This window comes from Bidens hawaiensis, unplaced genomic scaffold (assembly GCF_021521415.1).
Source record: "Bidens hawaiensis isolate Kalapana, Puna unplaced genomic scaffold, B.hawaiensis_p1.1 tig00003244_1, whole genome shotgun sequence".
NCBI lineage: Eukaryota > Viridiplantae > Streptophyta > Magnoliopsida > Asterales > Asteraceae > Bidens > Bidens hawaiensis.
This window is the reverse complement of record NW_027491178.1, coordinates 1,260,111-1,282,480: the sequence shown is the minus strand read 5'-3', so window position 1 is coordinate 1,282,480 and position 22,370 is coordinate 1,260,111. Positions and strand designations below refer to the sequence as shown.

Sequence of the window (22,370 nt, the reverse complement as noted above, 5' to 3'; positions counted from 1 at the left end):
GGCTAATCTTCAAAGTTTATCGATTGAGACAGCGGCAGGCCCAAAGAGCTCTACAGTAGTGCCTTGCGAGATCGTAGCTCGTTCACCTAAGATGGAAAAGCACTTGGTTGAAAGCCTAGCAACGAGAAAAAAGAGTCCCGTGCATCCTTTAGTCAACAACCATTAGTAAAGAATAGGATCAGACCAATGCGAGATTGGATCAAAAATAACGTATAGAAAGGATTTGCAACAGAGAGCCTCAACAGCAGCTCTTAACCCACACTTTTTGCTAGTCAATTGCATTTCAAGTTCCCGCACAGTTGATCCAGCAAAAAATAGAATCTAGTCTCCGTGAGTCTATATCAATATTACACTTTCATTTAGATCGGAGAATTTATGGAGGAAATCCGGTTTTAAATTCCCAGAAACCACACGATTATATAGCCAAAGGGAATACGCTGCGCCTAAAATCATCCCAAGCGCCGCTAATGTGGCTACTAAGATATTTCTTTGGAAAGCTCCTACTAAGATGAGAAATTCCCCGATAAAGCTGCTAGTACCAGGTAAACTCATATTGACCAAAGTGAAAAAGAAGAAAATGGTAGAGAAATTCGGCATGGCGCTCACTAAACCTCCGTAATACATGTTTCTCTATAAACCCGACTGTAATCACAAATATTGATATAATTGTTAGTTCAACAAATGAATCGAACGAACAGAGAGAAGGCTTTGTTTATATTCGTTCGTTATTGAAAAACATGTTCACAAACACTTATCGAACATAAATGGACAAAAACAAATGTTCATGAACATAAATGAACGTTTATGAACATAAATGATCATAACTTTAAAATAAAATCTACATTTTTCATCACAAACGTTGCATAAATTCACCAAATATATTCAAGTACTTGACATTACTTTCCGAACACACTTCACATAATTATCATAAACATAATTAACACAAAAACTTAAGATATTTCAAGATTTAACAGAGATCAAAATTGAAATGATCAAAAATGAGAAAAGTTTACGGATACGATAATACAACCAAGGTTTAAAATTCTTAAAAATTAAAACCAATAAAATAAAAGTACAAAATATGAAAAACCTATAAATAAACGAACACGAAAAAAAAAAACTCAATATAAACATTCACGAACATAAATAAAAACAAAAACGACATTTGTTCATTTAACTTAACGAACTTCCTACCGAATTGTTAGTTTTAAGGCCTACCTTTTCTCTTAATAAAATGAAATAAAGAGGAAACCCATACTCTTGACCCGCTTAGTTCGACCCATGGGTTCAATTTTGCCCTAATCACCTATCTCTCTCTGTTATCATTTATCAATCGGACTCATAACCGGCATTCTACCAGTTTACTGCTACGAAATCCAATCAATCTTATTCCGATGGCGTCGAAGAAGAAGGAATCTGAAGGCATCGCATTACTCTCCATGTACGGAGACGAAGACGACGATGATATGGAAGAAGATAACGACGACAGCCAACACGATGTCGTTTTGGAGGACAACAAGGACCAGACTGACGCCGTTACTAATATGGAAGAGGATGACTCAGAGGCCGTTCATACTGATACTGTGTGTTTCAATTCTGTTAATGATAATAATAATAATAATAATAATAATAATAATAATACGACGCCGGTTTCTGTTCAGAAGCTGACGTCACCTCCGGCTCAACAAGCTGTTAGTAGGAAGGAGACTTTAACGATTGTGGATTATGGACATGATGAAGCTGCACTGTCACCTGAAGCTGAGGTACTGTTATTATTATTATTATTATTATTTGTTTTATAAAAATAGCCCTAATTTCAATTTGAATTAGAAATTGCATCTGTTTAGGTTATGGTGCATAATTGGATCTTTTAATTGTAAGTAGATATGATATGATATGTAAGTCTTTCAATTGAATAGCTAATGAAGTGTTGATATGTAATATCATGAAGAACAATAATGCAGATAGTTCAGTGTGAATACCAATGCACAAAATATTAACATTATCAATAACACAGCTTAATTAGAATCCAGTTTCTCTTGTATAAGATGATAGTTGTCAAAGGCGCAAAGCGTGAGCCTTGGCCGAAGGCACTTAAGTGAGGGCTTGGGATAAGCAAGATACATAGCATGAACATACCATTTTTTTTGGGTGGGGGGGGGGGGGGGGTTATAGACATGTTTTTTGGCTTGTTTAGGGGCTAGTTTAGGCTGGTTCCAGGTCATTTTTAGATGTTTTAGACCAGTTTTCCAGCGATTTGCAGAAGATTGCCGTGTTTATTAGGATTCGGCTAGAATCTAGACAGAATCTCGCCTGAAAGTCAACAGAACAGCAGCGAGGCGCTTTCTTTGCGCCGCGTCTAGGCGCACGTTTGAAGGGTTTTTGATAACATAATATAAGATCATTCTTGCTCTTGTGTTTTAAAACCAATATTTTGTTTAGGTTAGCTGCTGTGTTTTAACAAGCAGGGCAGGACCTCAGTATTCAGTATACAGATTGATTAGCTCTTAGCACTGTCATTTTTTTTGTTCTGAATTTCTGATAGGTATTTTTTTTTTCTGGTTTGTATTGCAGGAAGGGGAAATAAAAGCAGCAGGTCGATTAATGTTTGGTGCAGAGCTTCAAACTGTAAATGGTACGTGCTTATGGGTTTGCAATATGTCTCGTCATATGTTTGTGTAATGTCATGATATTATGTATGTGCTAACTTGGTAAGGTGTGATCATGTAGCGATAAGAATGATAGTGATGAGATAGATTAGACATAAATATATAATACACAGTTACGGTTTGGAGTAGCTTGAGGCAATTTTATGCATTTGTGGAGTAAGAGACAAGCTTCCTAGCTTTTCTATTCTATTATGTTTCTTAGGTTCCACTCTTAGGTATTTGCATATATTGGTGATTATCAGGTTGTTCCTAAAGCTTTTCAGGTTGTACATGAAGCTTTTTTTCTTTTACTATCCTATTTTCTAGTGTTCAGGTGATTAACAAACAGTAAGTGTTATCTTTAATAAGTTTGTAAACATCTTCATGTGCAGGAACACCACAAGGAACTACAACACCAAACACACAATCAACTCCTCCTCAATCATCTGATCAATCACAATCGGATGCATTGAATAACAATAAGGGAAATGAAACAGAACGTGCAGAGGCTGAAGAAGGATTTAATAATATTAGTACTGAAGATGACAGTAAGGAAATGGATCCACTGGACAAGTTTCTTCCACCGCCACCAACAACCAAGTGCTCGGATGAACTCCAAGAAAAGATTACAAAGTTTATTTTGTTGAAGAAAAAAACTGGGAGAAGCTTTAATTCTGAAGTGCGCAATAGGAAAGAATACCGCAACCCCGACTTCTTGCTACATGCTGTTACCTATCAGGATATTGATCAGATTGGATCTTGTTTTAGCAAACATGTTTTTGATCCTCATGGTTATGACCCGGCTGATTATTATGATGAGATAGGTAATTTACCGCCCTTTGTAAAAAAGTTAAAAAGTGATTTACTGCAAACGCTTTTGATGCCCGCCTAGGGTTGTAAACGATCTGAAATGTTGGACTCGAGCTGGGTCGTCAAATGCTCGAGGAAGCTTGTTTTTTTATAAAGCTTATATTTTATTTTTTTCACAGATATTGCTATAATTTAAGATTAGTTAGGTAATTTACTGCTGTTTTAAAAATAATTAATAAAATTGGATAAAGAAAAGGCAATTTACTTTAAATGTTTTTGACTCTCATTTCTGTGGTATAGCCGTATACTCGTATAGGGGTGTAAACGAGCCTAACAGAGCTTAGCTTGAGCTTGGTCGGTTTCGAGCTCTATTTTTGTATATAATAATAGTTATTATATTAACATATAGGCATATGGCTAATGTATTAAACAAAAGTTACACAAATAGTGGGCTCGTATTGGCTTGCAAGCCAGTTTGAGTTCGACAAGTGAAGCTCAGGCTCATTTGTTAAACAAGTTTATTTTTATTCTTGAGTTGGTTTAAGGTTGACTAAAAGAGTAGCTCTTGAGTGGCTTGGCTTGTTTTACACTCCTTGGCCTACACATCATTGTTTATTAATTTTGAACAGAGGCTGATCTGAAGAGGGAGGCAGAGAGAAAAGAGCAAGAGAAAAAGAAAAACCAAAAGATTGATTTTCTGTCGGCTGGAACACAGTCTGCACTAGCTGCTGCTATTCCAACACCAAAAGTCATGCCGGTATCTGCAGCTGTGCCACCGTTACCTGTCAGTGCTTCAAATCCTGTTTCAACTACCGGGACCCGAGAGGGTAGACCCAATAAGAAATCTAAGTGGGACAAGGTATCATTTCTGCTTTTTGCAAACCAACTATATAATAGTACCTACAATAAGCTAAGTTGTATACATGTTTTGTTTATCAGGTCGATGGGGACAGAAGGCATCCAAGTGGGCAGGACCCAATATCAAGTGTCGGGTCGGCATACTTGTCTGCTGGCACTGGGTACACAGCATTCGCGTGAGTCTTCTGTACCAAAGTTTTACTTTTTTTTTTTCATCTTTATGTATGCAAAATAGACATTGTCAAAGACAAGATCCATAACAATAATAATGCATAATGCATGCTTATTACCAATAATTTGAATTAAGTGTGCTTACTTGTTACTAATAATCTACCCACCAAAGATTTACAAGTAATTGAATTTGAAAATCAACTTAATTCATATTGCTTACTTGTTACAGGCAACAGAGACGAAGAGAGGAGGAAAGACGGTCAAGTGACAGGAAGTAGTAAAATGATCAACTGTATTACCATGTTTTGTATATGTCAAATGTTTGTTTAAACCTATTCGAGCCTAGCATGTGATTTTTTTAATATAGCTAACTACCGTTACGGGGATGTTATATCTTGTTATTTTAATACATGTTTCATGACCAGCAATGTGTGACATACAAATAACATGGAAATACTTACCGTTAACCTATTGTTGGTCCCACTTAGAGTTTTTAAAGTCTAGTTTATGATTTGCGTTGTTTATAGACCAATTTTCATTGGTTTAGTTTTCGGGTGGCTGAATTTTTGCTCTACTGTTAGTACGAGTCGAACTCGTCTTGTTTAACTTAGTGGAGCTTGGGCTCAAAGTTGGTTTGTTTCCACCTTTATCCAAAGCCCGAGTTTGACTATTAAGTGGTATTTTAAGCTTGAGTTCGAGTATTTAATAGCCTTAAATAGAACGAAACTGTGAGCTGGTAACTTTATATATTTTAGTTATTTTATGTCACTATATTTTATAATTATTTAAAATTATAAAATTTCAAAAGTGTACGCAAATTAGCAGTGTATGCAAACAACGCTTAAACGACCCATTGTCTAAATTCATGTTTGTTTAATAATATATCACGCTTGACTGGCTCTCAAGCCTAAGATTCCTACAAATATAATATTATTTAAATAATAAATACCAAGATTGCAGAAATCGCTAGACGGAGACGCTGCCAACTCGTTTGACCGGGGAATTGCGAGTAGTCGGCCTTAGTTGGGGAGTGCTCGGCCTTAGTCAGAGAGTCCTCGGGGATGGCTCGCTGAGTACTCGGCCTAGGCAGGGAACGCTGATAGATTACGCGTTGAGTAGTCGGCGCCTAGGTACGACTTTTACAATCATATACTACTATACATAATTAGACAAAAAAAGCAAATGATATATTATGTTACATATACACACATATATGTGTGTTGTGTAATCATAGATATATGTATAAATAATTGCATATACATAAAACAATTAACAAAAAACAAGCCTGTCAAACCCTAACGCCCTGTTCTTGAGTTTATTTAAATGAGAGAAAGGAAAATTAAGGATAGTTTAAAAATGGGTGTTTTTGAGTTTTTTTAGGAGGGAAAGAAAAAGAGTAAGAGGAGTTAGGAGGTATTAAATTGATGTTTTTTCCCAACAAATTATCCTCCCACAAATGGGATGATTACTAAGGATAACATTTCCTTTTCTCTAATTTCTTTTTTCAACTCAAGAACACATCTAATTAAAAAAAATTCTTTCCCTTCCCTTCCCTTCCCTTCCCTTTCTTATCCTTTCATTTTCTTCCATTGGTTAAAAAACTCAAGAACAAGGCGTAAATGAAAGAGGTTTGTTGTTGAGTTAAGATGCTTAACTACCCCTGGTTTCTTGAGGTTGTTAAAGAAGGCGGGTGAAGAATACGGGTTTAAACATGATGGTGTCATTGTAATCCCATGTGAACCTCAGGAGTTGCAGTTGATTTTGCTAGAAATGAAAGAGAAGTAGCTTGATGTTTGTTAACTTAGAGAACATGAATTATTTATGTTGTTGATTCTTTTATTTGTTTGCTAACTTAGAGAACATGAATTATTTACGTTGTTGATTCTTTTATTGTACTAATTGTTGTTTGTGTCCTACATGTGCCCTTCTTTTATTGTACTAATTGTTGTTTGTGTCCCACATGTGCCCTTGAACACGTAGTTGATTTAGGTTAACGAACCTACCAAAACCGATCAAAGTCGCATTGACTCGTCTTCGAAACGCCTCTAATTTACCGACCGAATAAACGTTGTTACCTTTTTGTATCATAAGTAATACGAATGCCACTACTGTTCTTGACGCTTGCCAGTTTAGTTTTTTGATTTAGTGTTAGTACCAGTCCGAACCTTCGACACCGATCATGTTCGTGTCGCTTTAATTATAAGTTATATTATTTTAGATATTTACAAATTATTTATTTGATTTAGTGCAGGTGTTTAACAAACTTAACCGATACCAACCGAATTTACATCGAAACCTCAAGCGGCCAGTTTAGTTTACGGATACGGATTTACACCTGCTGAGACTCACCACTTTTGCTTTCTTTTGCAGTACAATCTGTTTCATCATCGTCTCTTCTGGACTCCATAAACTTATTAGCCAAAGACGACGATCTGTACGGACCAGATTTACATCGCACCAACAAATTCTCATTTCTCGTCGCTAATTCTGACTCCAATTCACTATCAATTTTACTCGCCTCGGCATGCTTCAATTCCTTTAACTTTCCTGAACTCCAGTAGCAATTGAACCGGAAGGATAATAATTTACGTCTCCGTAACCGTCGGAACCACGTGGCTTTCAATCTCCGGAACCAATTGCGACGGCGTCCGCCGCAGACGGTGGTTTGATCGTCGTTTGACCGTTTGACTTGACCGGTGTACGTGACTTTAGGGGAAGAAGGTTCCTGGTTAGTCACGTGACCTTTATTTGTTTTGTGAATGAATATAGGCTTTGCACGTGACCTTTTTTTGCTTTTGGGTTTTGGAAGAATCATTTGTGAGGATGATTTTGTGTTTGGTGATGGATGATATTATTATTATTATTATTATTATTATTATTATTATTATTGTGGTTAATAATAATAATAATAATAATAATTAGAGGTGAAGAATGTGAAGGGTGTGATTATGGAATATGAAGGTCGGTGTTTTTAGGTGGGTGGTGTTTGGGGGTGGTTTGATGGGTAACTTAATATGGATGACGTTTCAATGTGGATATGTTATTTTTGGACATTCATTATTCAATGAAGGGAAAATAATAATTTATTTTTTCAAATTGAATTATTATGTATTTTTATGCGAATTTTTGAATAGTTAAAAGAGTGTTTTCTGATTAAAAGAGACCAAGCTAGCTAGGCCGGGTTGGTCGTAATTGTTTAGTTTCACGGGTTGTTGGTTTGATATGTTTTCCGTCTCAAAAATGTTAGTTTGTAATGAAATCGAGTTAGAATCAATAGTGTCCTGCTTTTTATGATTTAAATTGTTTCAAAGATATTATTTGGATTAAATGGCTGATCTAATGCATTTGATCCACTCTACAACACGTTACAAAAATTTTAGACATTAACATACACTCATACAGTATACATTTACTGATTATAGGACCAGTCCCATTTTAAATATCAGATAATCACGTACAATTCAATGCATATGCTTCATTTGAAAATAATCACTATTCGGCCTGCCTCTTTAGTTTTAACATGGAGTAATCAGATCTTTCTGACCCAATTCATTTGTTATAGTCTTATTGTTTAAGCGATACGGATTCGTAAACACGTGGGCTAATATTAATAGGAAAGTATTTATGACTTGTTAGTTGTTACAACGATCAATTAAGTTGATTATTGTTTTGTACATTTAATATCTAAATAAATCATCTAATCCGTTGTAGTCTAGTTGGTCAGGATATTCGGCTCTCACCTGAAAGACCCGGGTTCAAGTCCTGGCAATAGAAAACCTTTTTAGTATTTGATTATTTAGCCACTTTTGTTGTGCAATATTCCACAAGTAGTTTACAGTTCTAGAAGTAAAGTAGTTTAAAGTGAAATCAAATGAAAAGTAAGTAGTTTCCTAAAACTGTCAAAAGGGATAAACAAAATAAGAAATTTATGGAGTCCACCTAATGAGCACTTTTAGTTAAATATGTTGTCTCAATTATTTGCGTTTATCCTTATTTGATCCACTGCTCGTATTTATGAGCAACATTTGAATACAAAACCTAGATATTACTAAAATGTAAGTTATCATTAGTTAGACTATTACTAGAATAAACAATCACAACCCTTTTAGTTACCAAATTTTATAATATAAATTTATTGAGTTATATAAAGTAGTCCACCCATATGATAACATATGAATTGAAAGAGATATCTATAGTGAAGAAACTTAGAGATATCTATAGTGAAGAAACACCAAGTGAACCCTGGACAGATTATAGATAATCTGGGGGTTAAGTAATGTTTCCCACGGATGAGATCTAGCTGAGAAGGTTGTTCTTCAGGAGACCTGCAAAACAGACACCGTAAGCTCGTCACTGAGAAGGGGGGGGGGTTCCTCCTTGTGACCACCCTCCGGCGTGAGAATCAGACTAGATTGCTCTGAATATAAGAGTATATTAAGAGATTGCTAGATAAGATTGAGGTATCAGATGATGTCCTTACCATTCCAAGGTGTTGGAGTATTTATAGCCGAATGTAGGTTTCCAAGCAGGTACAGCCGGCTGAATAGTATTCCTGTTCTACCAACAGTGGACGTACGCACAGGCCATGCTGGTTGGTGAATAGGTTACGGCCAACAGTAACAAGGTCGGCTGTATACTGTTCCTTTACTTCCGGCTACGTACTGTTCCACCAACTGTAGGCTGCGCACGTCCCCTCGTAAGGGTTGGTGAGTAGGCAGCGGCTAATAGTGACAAACAGTACTAGAGGGTGCTCCTCCTCGTATTGTTGTCGGTGAGCTGTCACCCTGTGATTAGTTCATGGGCTGCTCTGGTCAAACTGTCTGTTCCGTCCATACCTTAGTAGGTATAGTACGAAAGACCTTCCAGAAGCATACGGACTGGCTCATTTAGGCGGGAGTGTTCCCGCCTTGCTCATTCCTTCATGTGACAACTGAAGTAACGAATGCCTTGTGCGTGTAGCCTTGCTGTTAGTGCGGGTAGCCTTCCCTGATGGCTTGTATCCACAGCTGCGGGAACAGGTGGGGTACTTCACCATTGGGAGGCTTTCCCTGCGGGTACAGCTGGCGTACTGCGCGTAAGGTTCTTTGAGCATGGTGGGTCCTGCTGGAGCAGTTGGTCATCGCGCAGACGTCCCTGTTCAAGGTGAGTCTTGCGGGTCCAACTGGGCTCTGCTGGGACCTACCTCTTATATAAAGTAGTCCACCCATATGATAACATATGAATTGAAAGAGATATCTATAGCTAGTTGATGAAGTAGAAATCTCGTACAAGGAAACTAAAGATTTATTAGATAACAATAGTGAAAAATGAAAATACATTCGACAACTACATAAATTATCATATTAATAATAGCTTGAACTTGCTTCAAATGAGAGATTTAAACCACCACACTTTTCTTGAGTAATCTTGTCCAAAGTTTGGCTCATTTCAGTCGTAAGATAATTAACAGAATCACCAACAACACCTTTCCGAAAATAGATATCATCAGATAAAACCTTAGATGTTTGCATTCCAACCTTATTTACCTCGTGTAAGTTCTCAAAACCACATAGTTCGATTATCTTTTGAACAAATCCATCGGATTCCTCCTCTTCTGTAAAAAGGTTACCTATGAACTTTGCTAACTTCTTAACCTCGTTCTTGGCGTTATTCTTTAAATCCTCGTACTTTATGAACAATACTTTATCGGGTCGTGCTAAACTTGCCTTATAGTATCCTATCACATGATCCCAAAAAGATCCATATGGACTCATACCTCTACTAAAAAGCTCAAATGCATCATCTAACTTAGTTGGTGTAGAAACATCATCTTTCAACTTGTTCAAGAAGAGCCAATAAGAAACGAGCACATCTTTAGGGTTTCTACATAAGTAAATTATCCGACAATCAGAACTAATGATGGATTTGGGTAACGAAGTGTAGGGTATATGGGTAGCCATGAGGCCATTGGCAAAAGAAGGATTGTTCAAGAACGACTCGCTCTCCATAAAAGGGACACAATCATGAGGGCTAATGGTGAGCAATGGGTGTGAACCAGTTCCAATATTGAACTTTTTCCGGTTCATAATGGCAAATGCAAGGGCCTTGAGCCATGTGGTGCCCGATTTTGGATGACTTGCCAAGAAAACATCGGTGGGTTGAGCCTGGAAATCGTCCTGTAAGGCCATAATCGCTTCAACCGAGAAGTCAGCTTTGGAGTGATACCAAAAACCATGGAAATGCCAGAAACCTTCATACTTGCAAAAATTATGATCGATATTCTTGGGAAGATTTGAGACTTTGTCTTTGTATCGCTCGATGATATTTGCCATTTTGGCCTTTCGAGCCTTTTCTTCATCTTTTGTAATGGTTGCAACAGGGGAATAGAAGGCAATGGGGCAAGACATTATCACATTATGTGAGGCTCACATTTTCTATATATGTATAACAGTATTCATGTGGACAACAAATGCATGCAATAATTGTTAAATATAAAAGTAGATAAATATAGAACTAGCAAAGAAGTCATGTACTTAAACACCATATATAACATATAAATCCGTCAAATAGCTCACAAAAACCTCAATTCTGTCATATAGTTGATTCACTGAATCTAGACCTTTGATAAAAAAAAAACCTAAATAATTGCAGTCCATTTATTATTGATCACATAAAAAATAGAAAAAAGCCGAATAATATTGTTGCTACAAACGAGAAAGATTGGTGTTGCTACGATCCAAAAACTTCAATTATATGCCATGAATTTATTTTATTTACCCTTATTTAATCCAAAAACTCCAAAGCATGGGCTTTAAATTATCAAAGTAAAGACAGGCTTAGAGATTATGGGCCGATAATTAGTCTTAGTGGACTACTGATTGGAGTTTTGTTAGAGCATTTCCAATGTGATGGACCGAACGTGGACGGAGACCCACTTGGCCTGGTGTGGCGTATGCGTTGGAGGTGTTCTCTGGTGGTGTTTGTTCATTGGTGCGGCCGTGTAAACAGACTCAAAAAGATGGACAATGGTGGGGTTTTATCACCTTTTTATGGTGTCCACCTAATGAGCACTTTTAGTTAAATATGTCATCTCAATCTACCCTAATCGGTTTGTAAGTTCAATCAACCCTAATTGGTTCTCCTAAGTTGACATTTTTAATCTTTATAATTTTCAAGGGACATCTAATAACAAAAAATGAAACGTAATTGTTTTACAAACATACATGTGTTATTTTTATGCGAATTTATAATGATCATTTAGTGGATGATGATGGTTAAACACTTAAACATGCTTATGAAGATAAACTGACGGGCGTCATAACAAGTTCATATCAAAACAGGTTTTAAGTCGAAAATGAATTCTATTAAAATGATTCAAATCCGAACATTCAAACAAAAAAATGAAAATCCGAAACCAAATTATCCAAAAATTCAAAAGTGACCGACACATATTTTAAAAGACAGCCCAAGCCCATTTATAACCAATAAGATATCATCACAAATTGACAATTAGTGACTGACAAGGAAGAACGAGAGAGATGAGTGAGAGAGAAGTGCCTCGGAGAGAGAGTCCATGGGGAAGACCCGAAGGAGACACTCGTCAGCCCATCGCTCACCGATGCAACGATCGCGTTGAAGATGTCGTTCAGGTTTAATTTAATATAACTTTCGTTTTGTGATTGCTGTTATCTTATTCCATCTCTGAATCTGCCTATGAGTTTTTAAGGTTTAGTGTTGTTTTTGAACGAATGATGTGTTCGATTGATTGCAATTTGTGGTTTCATTCTGTTTGAATTTTTGTAAGTAGGGCTCATAACGATTACTGAGTTATAAGCCAACTTGTTTAATTAACTAGGTTTTAAAACATTACAATTAGTCTGGAAACACAAAGTTATTGAAGAAACATTACAATTAGGTCCTCATAACCACCCTCTGGCGTGAGATCCAGTATTGTTGTATGTAAATAAGTAAATATAAAGCTCCGCGGAACATTTGAGAGGGTTCTTATGCGAGAGTCTCGATCCTTTTACCGTTGGAGGTAGTGGGGTATTTATAACTGTTGGAAATCTTGTATTAATAATCAACATAAAGAATGAAACAATCAACACAGTAAACCGGGCTTGTGTTTAACACAATTCCCTTAAACAGATTCTCGGTCTGTTCCCAGGGTACTCCGGTTCGAAACAGAATCGGTGCTCTGCCGGACTCGGACATTCGCCTGAAACGAAATCGGAAATAACACTGTTGCAATATGAAGAAGATGAAGTGTGTTTGTTTGGTGTGTCTACAAATGAAGAATGGTCATGGTATTTATAACCAAAACTCATAACAGATAATCAATTCTGATTTATGGCCATTCAAGACTATTAAAGAATAATAATATTCTTATAATGACCACCATTAGTACAGAATAGAAAACTGAATAATAATAATCATAATCATTATGATCATTAATGGTATTGACCAGACCAACCGATTTGAATTTCAAAAAAAAATTCAAAAAATCGTCTCACGCGGGCTCGGGTTTTCGGAGCGCACGAGTTCGATGGATTTCTAGTCCAGAAACCCAAATTTGCACCCCCCCCAATGCGCGCGCGTAGGACTTGTGGTAAAACATGTCATAAAGAATTCAAATGGGTGTAAGGTCACTACCTTATAAACCATTCATTATTTTGTTCCCAAACCGATGTGGGGCAAACCTTTACCACTTCCACCACTTCCTTCATTCACACACTTAAAACTTCCAACAATCCCCCACATGAATGGAGGTCGAAACAACAACATTATCCCGATTAGATTTCAACAGTTGAATCTTGCATACAATAGGTAGGTGTTATCATTTGAACCTTTGCTTATGAAGCATACTTAGCCCACTGGCTCTAAGTAGACGGTGATGTCTTTGAACTCGTCTGCCGTTTGTGTAGACGACAATACACTTCACACAAGACTCTCCCTGACAAAGTCAAGTCCTCATAGTTATGTTCGTTATGGTCATGAACATGCGCCTGGTTCTACAAGAGCTATTAAGTATTGTGCCCAACAACACCCTTCGAAGCGACCCCACTTCTCTCTCACATAGGTGATTCACCATGTATGACTACCTTGGTCGAATCATTAAAAGCCATATGCTTAGCCTCACACTTGTCACTTTTAGGAATGGACTAGGAAGGTTACCTTTCCACGTGGTAAACTCCCTTTTAAAATTGTAGGGTTATCCCCCCCACAGTGACCGCACTAATTCATACAAGTAGGTTTTCCTATTGAACTCAACTCTTGGGATCTCTAGTCTGTTGAGTTAGGTTTCCTTCGCATGAACTTTAATTTTTCAAGGGCTTCAGTCCCATTCCCATGGACGACTTCTGAACTAACTCTCTACTTAGGCCTTTTGTTAGCGGATCCGCAATATTATCCTTTGACTTCACATAGTCAACTGTGATAATTCCAGTAGATATTAGTTGTCGTACCGTATTATGTCTACGTCTAATGTCTATTCTTACCATTATACATTGTGCTATGAGCTCTGCCAATTGCCGATTGGCTATCACAATGTATACAGATGGTCGATGCCGGCTTAGGCCATCTTGGTATATCCTCAACAAATTGACGTAACCATTCTAGGGCGATGAATTCTGATTCCATCGTGGATCTAGCTATAACCGTTTGTTTAGACGATTTCCACGATATAGCAACACCTCCAAGTGTGAATACATACCCACTTGTTGCTCTGGAATCATTCGTGTCAGATATCCAATTTGCATCACAATGTCCTTCGACAACTGCTGGATATCTATTATAATGTAACCTGTATTCTTTAGTGTATCTTAGGTACCGAAGCAACCGAATCACACAGTTCTAATGACTTGAACTTGGGTTGCTTGTGTATCTTCTTAGCTTGCTCACGGCATATGCTATGTCGGGTCTAGTGCAACTCATAAGATACATCAAACTGCCAATAATTCTTGAGTATTCCAACTGGTTAACGGGTTCACCTCTATTCTTAGCTAGATGTTGACTCGTGTCAATGGGAGTTCTAGCTACATTAGAGTCATTCGCATTAAACTTCTCAAGAATTTTGCTCACATAATGGGATTGACTTAAAAAAAGTCCATTTTGGGTTCGTGTGATTTTAACTCCCAAAATCACATCCGCAAGACCCATGTCCTTCATGTCAAATCTTGCTTTTAACATGTTCTTAGTGGACGTTATTATTTTGTCATCACTACCAGCAATGAGCATATCATCTACGTATAGACACAAAATGACATATCCATCGGATGTGTATTTCACGTACACACATTTGTCACATTCATTGATTTTGAACCCAGCATCAAGCATGACATGATCAAACTTTTGGTGCCATTGTTTAGGAGCTTGTTTCAATCCATACAAGGATTTCACAAGTTTACATACTTTCTTTTCTTGCCCAACGGCTATGAAGCCTTCGGGTTGTTCCATGTAAATCTCTTCCTCTAGATTTCCATTCAAGAAAGCCGTTTTTACATCCATTTGGTGAACTTCCAAGTTTCTAATGGCGGCAATGAAAAGCACCAACCTTATAGATGTTATTCGCGTAACCGACGAATATGTATCAAAGTAATCTAAACCTTCTCGTTGTTTATATCCTTTGATCACCAACCTTGCCTTATACTTATCGATGGTGCCATCAGGTTTCATCTTCTTCTTGAAGATCCATCGATATCCTAGTGGTTTACACCCTTGAGGAAGATCCACTAGTTCCCAAGTATGATTTTGTAAGATAGAATCTATCTCACATTTGATGGCCTCCCTCCACTGAGGTCCTTCAGCGGAGTTCACCGCTTGTTGATACGTTTGAGGTTCCTCTTCTACCATGTAGGTAAGGAAATCAGGGCCGAAGGATTTTTCAGTCCTTTGCCGTTTACTTTTTCTGATTTCAACCTCCTCTGTCTCAGATTGTTCCCGAGGTTCATCTCCAGTACTCTCGTTTTGAATACTTTCCTCAACCGGTCTAGAATAGCTTGGTAAACATGGGAACTTATATTCAAACCATGATGCATCCTTTGCTTCTATTACGGTGCCATTTTTTATTTCGGGATTCTTGGAATCATGCACAAGAAATCGATATGCACCACCGGGAAGGGTATATCCTATAAACACACAATCCACGGTTTTGGGTCCTATTAGTAGGCGTTTTGGTGGAGTCACCACTACCTTGGCTAGGCACCCCCACACTCGCAAGTATTTATATGGTGGTTTAATTATCGTCCATAACTCATATGGAGTTAGATCTTTCTTCTTATTCGGTATCATGTTTAAGACATAATTAGCCGATAAGATTGCTTCCCCCCACATGTCCGGGCTTCCCCCATAACTTTTCATCATGGCATTCATCATTTCTTTCAATGTTCGGTTCTTACGTTCCGCTATGCCATTTGATTGAGGGGAGTAAGGAGGCGTGACTTCATGTATGATTCCTTCTTTTTCACACAAGTCAATAAAAAGTGAAACATATTCACCTCCTCGGTCACTCCTTACTCTTTTAATTTTTCGATTTAGTTGATTCTCAACTTCGGCTTTAAATAAGATAAACTTATCAATAGCCTCGTACTTACTCTTAAGTAAGTAAACATAGCAATATCTTGTACTATCATCGATGAACGTGATGAAGTACTTGTTCCCACCACGAGTAGGAATTGCTTTTAGATTACACACATCGGTGTGAATCATCTCAAGGGGTTTGGTGAATCTTCAATGATTAATATCCAAGGATTTAAATATCTCATTACTATATATTAATTCATATGTCACAATTCACACTTACTGAATTTCCAAGGAGTTAATACGTCATTAACATATATTAATTCATATGTTACAATCCACACTTAGTGAATTTCCAAGGAGTTAATACGTCATTAACATATATTAAATCATATGTTACAATTCACACTCAATTCTATTACCATTTTATGATGTGATTATATATTTGATGTGTCGTCTTAGACTTTAATCTTCGCAACAACTCACAAGTTGTTTATTATACGAAATTATTTTGACGACATCTGCACATCAAATCTCCAAGTGTTATTATCTTCAACACTTTTGTCATCCGACATGAATCATGAATTATCTCAATGATATCGTTTTATATTATGTATACAAGTATTCACTCAAAACCATGCACACACATCCTCATATCCTCGTTTCATTTTTGAAACCATACTCTTGAACAAATATGTTCAAATAAAATCAACTTGTTACAATTACTACACTTAGGTAGCAAAGCTTGAATTTTCTAGCACATTCATTAGAAAATTAACGTTTACACAAAACGTTATAAATAAATCGTATCTTACACGCATGTTAGATATTTAACGTTTACAAGAAACGAATGGTTTACTCAAAACCATTTCTAACACAATTGTTAGACACAAACGATTGCAAAATCGTCAAACAAAACTAATAAAATCCCAACGGTTTTAAAAGATCAGTTATTACATTTTGTAAAACTGTATAGGATTTAAGATTGCATTAACCATGCCATTCAAGACATAGTTCCGGCACAAGAAATCCGAACGATTCCAAGCCTGAACCGCACTTACCGACAGCGCATCCGTTGCCTCTTCATCAACATGAGGAACGGTTTCATTTTGAACCTCGCGAGGTTCAAAATGGTCAAATAAAAGAATATCTTTTGTTGCCACTGTTTGAAATTCACACCGGTGAACTTCTCCGGTTTCTCAGCATGAGACGTGACAACACTCAACAACGGAGCAACCAAACCGGTTGTGACAGCAACAACGGTAGTCACGATGGCAGAAACAACAACGCTCATGAGTTGGGATTCCATTCTGAAAACTAAATACAAGAATAATAATAAGTAATCTGTTTAAGTTTGTTGGAAATCTTGTATTAATAATCAACATAAATAATGAAACAATCAACACAGTAAACCGGGCTTGTGTTTAACACAATTCCCTTAAACAGATTCTCGGTCTGTTCCTAGGGTACTCCGGTTCGAAACAGAATCGGTGCTCTGCCGGACTCGGACATTCGCCTGAAACGAAATCGGAAATAACACTCTTGCAATATGAAGAAGAAGTGTGTTTGTTTGGTGTGTCTACAAATGAAGAATGGTCATGGTATTTATTACCAAAACTCATAACAAATAATCAATTCTGATTTATGGCCATTCAAGACTATTAAAGAATAATAATATTCTTATAATGACCACCATTAGTACAGAATAGAAAACTGAATAATAATCATTATGATCATTAATGGTATTGACCAGACCAACCGATTTGAATTTCAAAAACGAATTCAAAAAATCGTCTCACGCGGGCTCGGGTATTCGGAGCGCACGAGTTCGATGGATTTCTAGTCCAGAAACCCAAATTTGCACCACCACCACCACCACCACCACCACCACCCCCTGCGCGCGCGTAGGACTTGAGGTAAAACATGTCATAAAGAATTCAAATGGGTGTAAGGTCACTACCTTATAAACCATTCATTATTTAGTTCCCAAACCGATGTGGGACAAACCTTTACCACTTCCACCACTTCCTTCATTCACACACTTAAAACTTCCAACAATAACCGGATGGGAAGAGAGAGAAAGCATGGTCACCTGGGATTTGGGAATCAGCCAATCAGGGAGCTCGCACGTGCTTCAGGGGAGTTGGTAGACCCAATGGCCGACCAACATTGACATTCTGTACTATGTAGTAGTATTGACTATGCGCTGTCGATTTCTTATTGGCTGGGTGTCCCTTTCCGTAGGATACTTCCTTTTTGCACCGTACCTCGGAAGATCTTTGGCGCTGCATTTCCCGAGATGTCAAGGAATGTTTGGCGCCTGATGGTGTATCTTTCAGCGCCACGAATTATATCCGGCGCCTATCTGTTTCGCCCACAGAAGCCTGTATTGTATTATTAGGTGGGTTTGGGACCCTACCTCTACAGTTATGTTTAACAACACTCACTCGTTAAAACATGATTGAAATCACAGTTAATCGTAACTTAGTATTTTTTATTCTAACAATTAATGTGAACATAATAACAAATTATTACAATAAGTTTTAAGTTATAAACATATTGGGAAAATGAAAAATCAACACTTTTAGGAGCATATTGTAAGTTTGTAACAGAATCTTTCATCTTTAGGAGCATATTGCAGGAGAAAGTGAACACCAGACGAAGAAGACCAAGAAATCGCTCTTCTCGTATCATGTAATACGAAGATGAAATTGGCGATTGACCTTCGAGGCTTCATGGTTGTAATCAAACGTACCAGGAATGATTTCATTGTTTATCATTGTCAAAAGATGAGATTGGTTGATCTCCTATTCATTTTCTCGACGCTGGGGAAATAAATCTTCTAGAGATCAATCGACCTAATCTTTTCACGATGTTTGACAATGACATCATTTCTTGTATTTCAGATTGCAAGTAAGAAGTCTTAAAGAGAAATCGTGTGTTTCACCTTGATGTGCCATTGTTTGATGTGTGGAGTGTGATTCCTTGGCCTGGTGTTTGATTCCTACTGTAATTGGCTCGGAAACGTGATTGCGTCTGCTGCAATATTGTGTCCTAAATGTGATTAATTATTATTTTTGCAATATGTTTATGATTTATAATTTGTTATTTTGTTTGTTAGCTGCTACAATACATAATGAATTCTGATTTAGTGTGTTTTTAATCGTGTGTGACAATGTTTGCGTGTCTCTAATCATGATTTTGTGTTTCCAAACCTAATTGAAATTGTGTGCAATTTGTTATCAAATTAAGGGATCATGTTAATTGCAATTAGTCAATAGTTGTTCACAATTGAATTGATACTGATCACTGAAAGAAAAATGGGTCATCATTTGTTATATTGTTCAGACTTCATTTCTTTAGATTATGTAACCCTGTTGGTTTTTAGGCGTGTTTTGAAGGTAACCCTTTTAAGACGGTTCCCGGCCCGTTCAAGCTTTTCTGGCAATGCATGCAGTCTAAACCCGGGTTTGAGTTTCTCTGTTAATCGTATATCAATCTCAAATCTTAACAGCCTATGCGGAAATTTTGTACAGATGATGTATTTCATGTTTTCTTTTTGTAGGGAAGAACCAACTGAGCCGTTTTACTATTTACAATTGGCACCCCCGACTAGAGAAGCGAAACTTGAGTAAATGTGCTATCAGTTAGTCATCAACTCAGATGCTACTGCTTTTGTCGTTTGTTTTTTGAAGGATTATCAACTTGTTGTTTTGCTTTCGATGTTGGATTTGATTTAGTATACGGTTGGTTAATAATAATAGAACTGAGTGGCGAATCGTTCTATGGTGCTCGGAGGTTTAATTTGAGTTATGGGTGGGTTCATGCTTTTTTATTGCTTGCACATTTTACATGTCAATTAAGTGTGTGACACCTGGTAATTTCCCAACCCTATAAACTAAGTAATCAACCTAATAATTAGGTGATTGTGAATATTATGCGCGCTAAATTAGAATCAGCGCGTGCATTTGTTATGTGCGCCCTGCGCAAGCGCGCCATGTTAAGAACCAGCGTGGGCATATGTTATATGCGCCATGCGCGAACGTTTTGGCCTTATGTTTTCATGTAACTTAACTTTATGTTGTCTAATGGGTTGACCGTCACGCATGATGCTAAGGCGGGTGCATCCCAAATCAAGTATGCGCGTGCGGAAGGGGAACTAACCTACCCGCATGGCGGGAACGTTGAGAGCTAGTTTGTCTGAAGCTCCAAGATGGAATTGACTTCAACATGACTGATCACTATGTTGAAATACCAAGACCACCTGGAGAATCTACAAATGAAACTCAAATGTCCCAAACTGCGAGAAGGTTACGTACCTACCCGCAGCAAAGAAATGTCCTATACGCAGAAAGCTATGCGCACAAAGTTATACGCGCAGAACACTTAGTCTATTCTCCAGATGTAAGGAGACTACTCCCGCCCAAAAGGAAACAGTGGCGTGTTTCAGAGATTTTTCCACTTTTTACTATACACTGACAAAAGCACCTGAAAAAGCATACTGTAGCATGAAAAGTCAACTGTCAGCCACCCTACCCTCACCAACCACAGACCTGCATGTCCTGTCCAAATCGAATCAGAATCTCTTACCCACTCCTCCACTTTTAAATAAATAATAATAATTTCCATACTTTATCATCATTACACCTAGATATGAAAAGATCACAATCCCCTAAAGCAAGGGATTGTGTTCCCTTGAGTTTGCCTATAAAAATGTGACCTAAATTATCACCCAAACACACTTCAAACTTCTCTCTTAAGAACTGCAAACTTGCACTAATCATCTCCCAAACATCCATTGTTTTCATTTCCGATCCTGTTACTAGGTAAGCCGAGATTTTGACCTTAAGATCTACTTTCCAGCCCTTATATTCTCCTGTTTTCTTGATCTTAATATATATACTCCTTATTATTTAATCGTATTCTAGACCTTCAAATCCGAGGCGAACACCAAGAAAACCCGAATCTCGATTAATCCCTTAACAAGAACCACAGGTGAGTCTCACAGCCCCTATTTTTCACTGTTTTCACTATTTTAAACTGTTTTCGGGGCGAGGGACACGTACTTAAATTATGCTTTATCATGATACTCTTACAAGCAATGCAAGCATTTCTGTGTTTAAATAATGTTTTATTATGGTATATTTACGAGCAACGCAAACGGTTATCTATGGTTTTCGATAAGAGTGCGATACCAGTAAGTGATCACTTTACCAATGGAACTCTAAGGGTAGGGACTGCTGGTTTGATCCGCCCACTCGTAGGGGCCGCACCTCTTACACAGACGAGTGCCTAGCATGTTCACGGGGCCGTACTATGGGATTGAGCCCGCTCGTAGAGGTCGCTCCTCTTACGCAGACGAGCGCCTTGTTTTCCGGCACGTCCGCGCGTAACCCGCGGGACGGTATTATTCGCTCGTAGTGGCTGCGCCACTTACACAGACGAGCACGGTTTATCAGAAGTGTCCGCGCGTAACCCGCGGGACGATATTACTTATTTCGCTCGTAGTGGCAGCGCCACTTACACAGACGAGCACAGTTCCCAGAAATGTTCGCGCGTAACCCGTGGAACGATTTTATCAGAATATGTTATCAGAACTATGTCTTACTAAGTATGTGTTTCAATGATGCTATCAGAATTATGCTACAGAATGATTTTTATTATGACTATGATGCAATACGATTTATCAAGTTACTAAAACTTGTGAACTCACTCAGTTTATACTGATTCAAATGTTTTACGTGTCTTTCAGGAGATAACTAGGTAGCGCATGGAGTCACACTTAGAGTACCTCACGCTGAACATCTAAAACTAGCTTTTTGGAAGATTTTAGTTCTATCCCTTCGATGCGCGTGGTTGTTCCCGCCGCGCAAGGGGATATGGCGTGGAAATCTTCAACAATTTTTATACTAGGATGTTTTTATGTAATCTTTAAACAATGTAATGTATTTGTATTAAACATTTCATGCGCAATGAAAATCTATCTTTGAATGTTTTGCAATGGCCCGTGCTTAATTATCAATCCCCACTCGCGCGCGCCCGGCTGTTTCCGCCGTTCAGGGCCGGGTGTGACAGATTGGTATCAGAGCACTGGTTATAGCGAACTAGGAAAAGAAGTTTTAACCTAGACTATAACCGTCGGGGAATCGCATGAAGTATTTTTCAAAGAAAATATTTTCAAAAGAAACTATACACACACTTAGGAACACGGGTCACAATGTCTAGTGAACATTAAAGATAAGAACATTATGTGCTCTTGGTACATGCGCTAAGTTTGTTATATTTTCTCTTTTTAAGAACGAGAATGCCTCCAACCAGAGCCAAGGGAATTACCATGACACCCGAGGAACTCGCGGAAATAATCGCGCAGGCGATCGCAACACACGA

The 22,370-nt window shown here is 37.8% G+C and overlaps 2 protein-coding genes, 1 non-coding gene and 1 pseudogene across 3 annotated transcripts; 3 read left to right on the top strand and 1 right to left on the bottom strand.

Moving 5' to 3' along the window:
• Nucleotides 1-1,261: 1,261 nt before the first annotated feature.
• On the top strand, nucleotides 1,262-4,894 carry LOC143622978 (uncharacterized). Its single transcript, XM_077093985.1, has 6 exons — nucleotides 1,262-1,763; nucleotides 2,575-2,635; nucleotides 3,041-3,472; nucleotides 4,088-4,317; nucleotides 4,398-4,492; nucleotides 4,717-4,894. Exons 1-6 carry the CDS (start codon nucleotides 1,395-1,397, stop codon nucleotides 4,763-4,765), a joined length of 1,236 nt encoding a protein of 411 aa, XP_076950100.1. The 5' UTR covers nucleotides 1,262-1,394; the 3' UTR covers nucleotides 4,766-4,894.
• Nucleotides 4,895-8,188: 3,294 nt separating this feature from the next.
• Nucleotides 8,189-8,261, top strand: TRNAE-CUC (transfer RNA glutamic acid (anticodon CUC)). Its single transcript has one exon. It is a non-coding gene; the product is annotated as a tRNA-Glu (tRNA).
• Nucleotides 8,262-9,812: 1,551 nt separating this feature from the next.
• LOC143622805 (flavonol sulfotransferase-like pseudogene) lies at nucleotides 9,813-10,895 on the bottom strand (annotated as a pseudogene).
• A 1,094-nt stretch (nucleotides 10,896-11,989) lies between these two features.
• LOC143622804 (uncharacterized) lies at nucleotides 11,990-19,779 on the top strand. The gene is made up of 3 exons (XM_077093851.1): nucleotides 11,990-12,115; nucleotides 19,372-19,451; nucleotides 19,549-19,779. The coding sequence occupies exons 1-3, from the start codon at nucleotides 12,005-12,007 to the stop codon at nucleotides 19,616-19,618; spliced, it is 261 nt and encodes an 86-aa protein (XP_076949966.1). The 5' UTR covers nucleotides 11,990-12,004; the 3' UTR covers nucleotides 19,619-19,779.
• The last annotated feature ends 2,591 nt before the right edge of the window (nucleotides 19,780-22,370 follow it).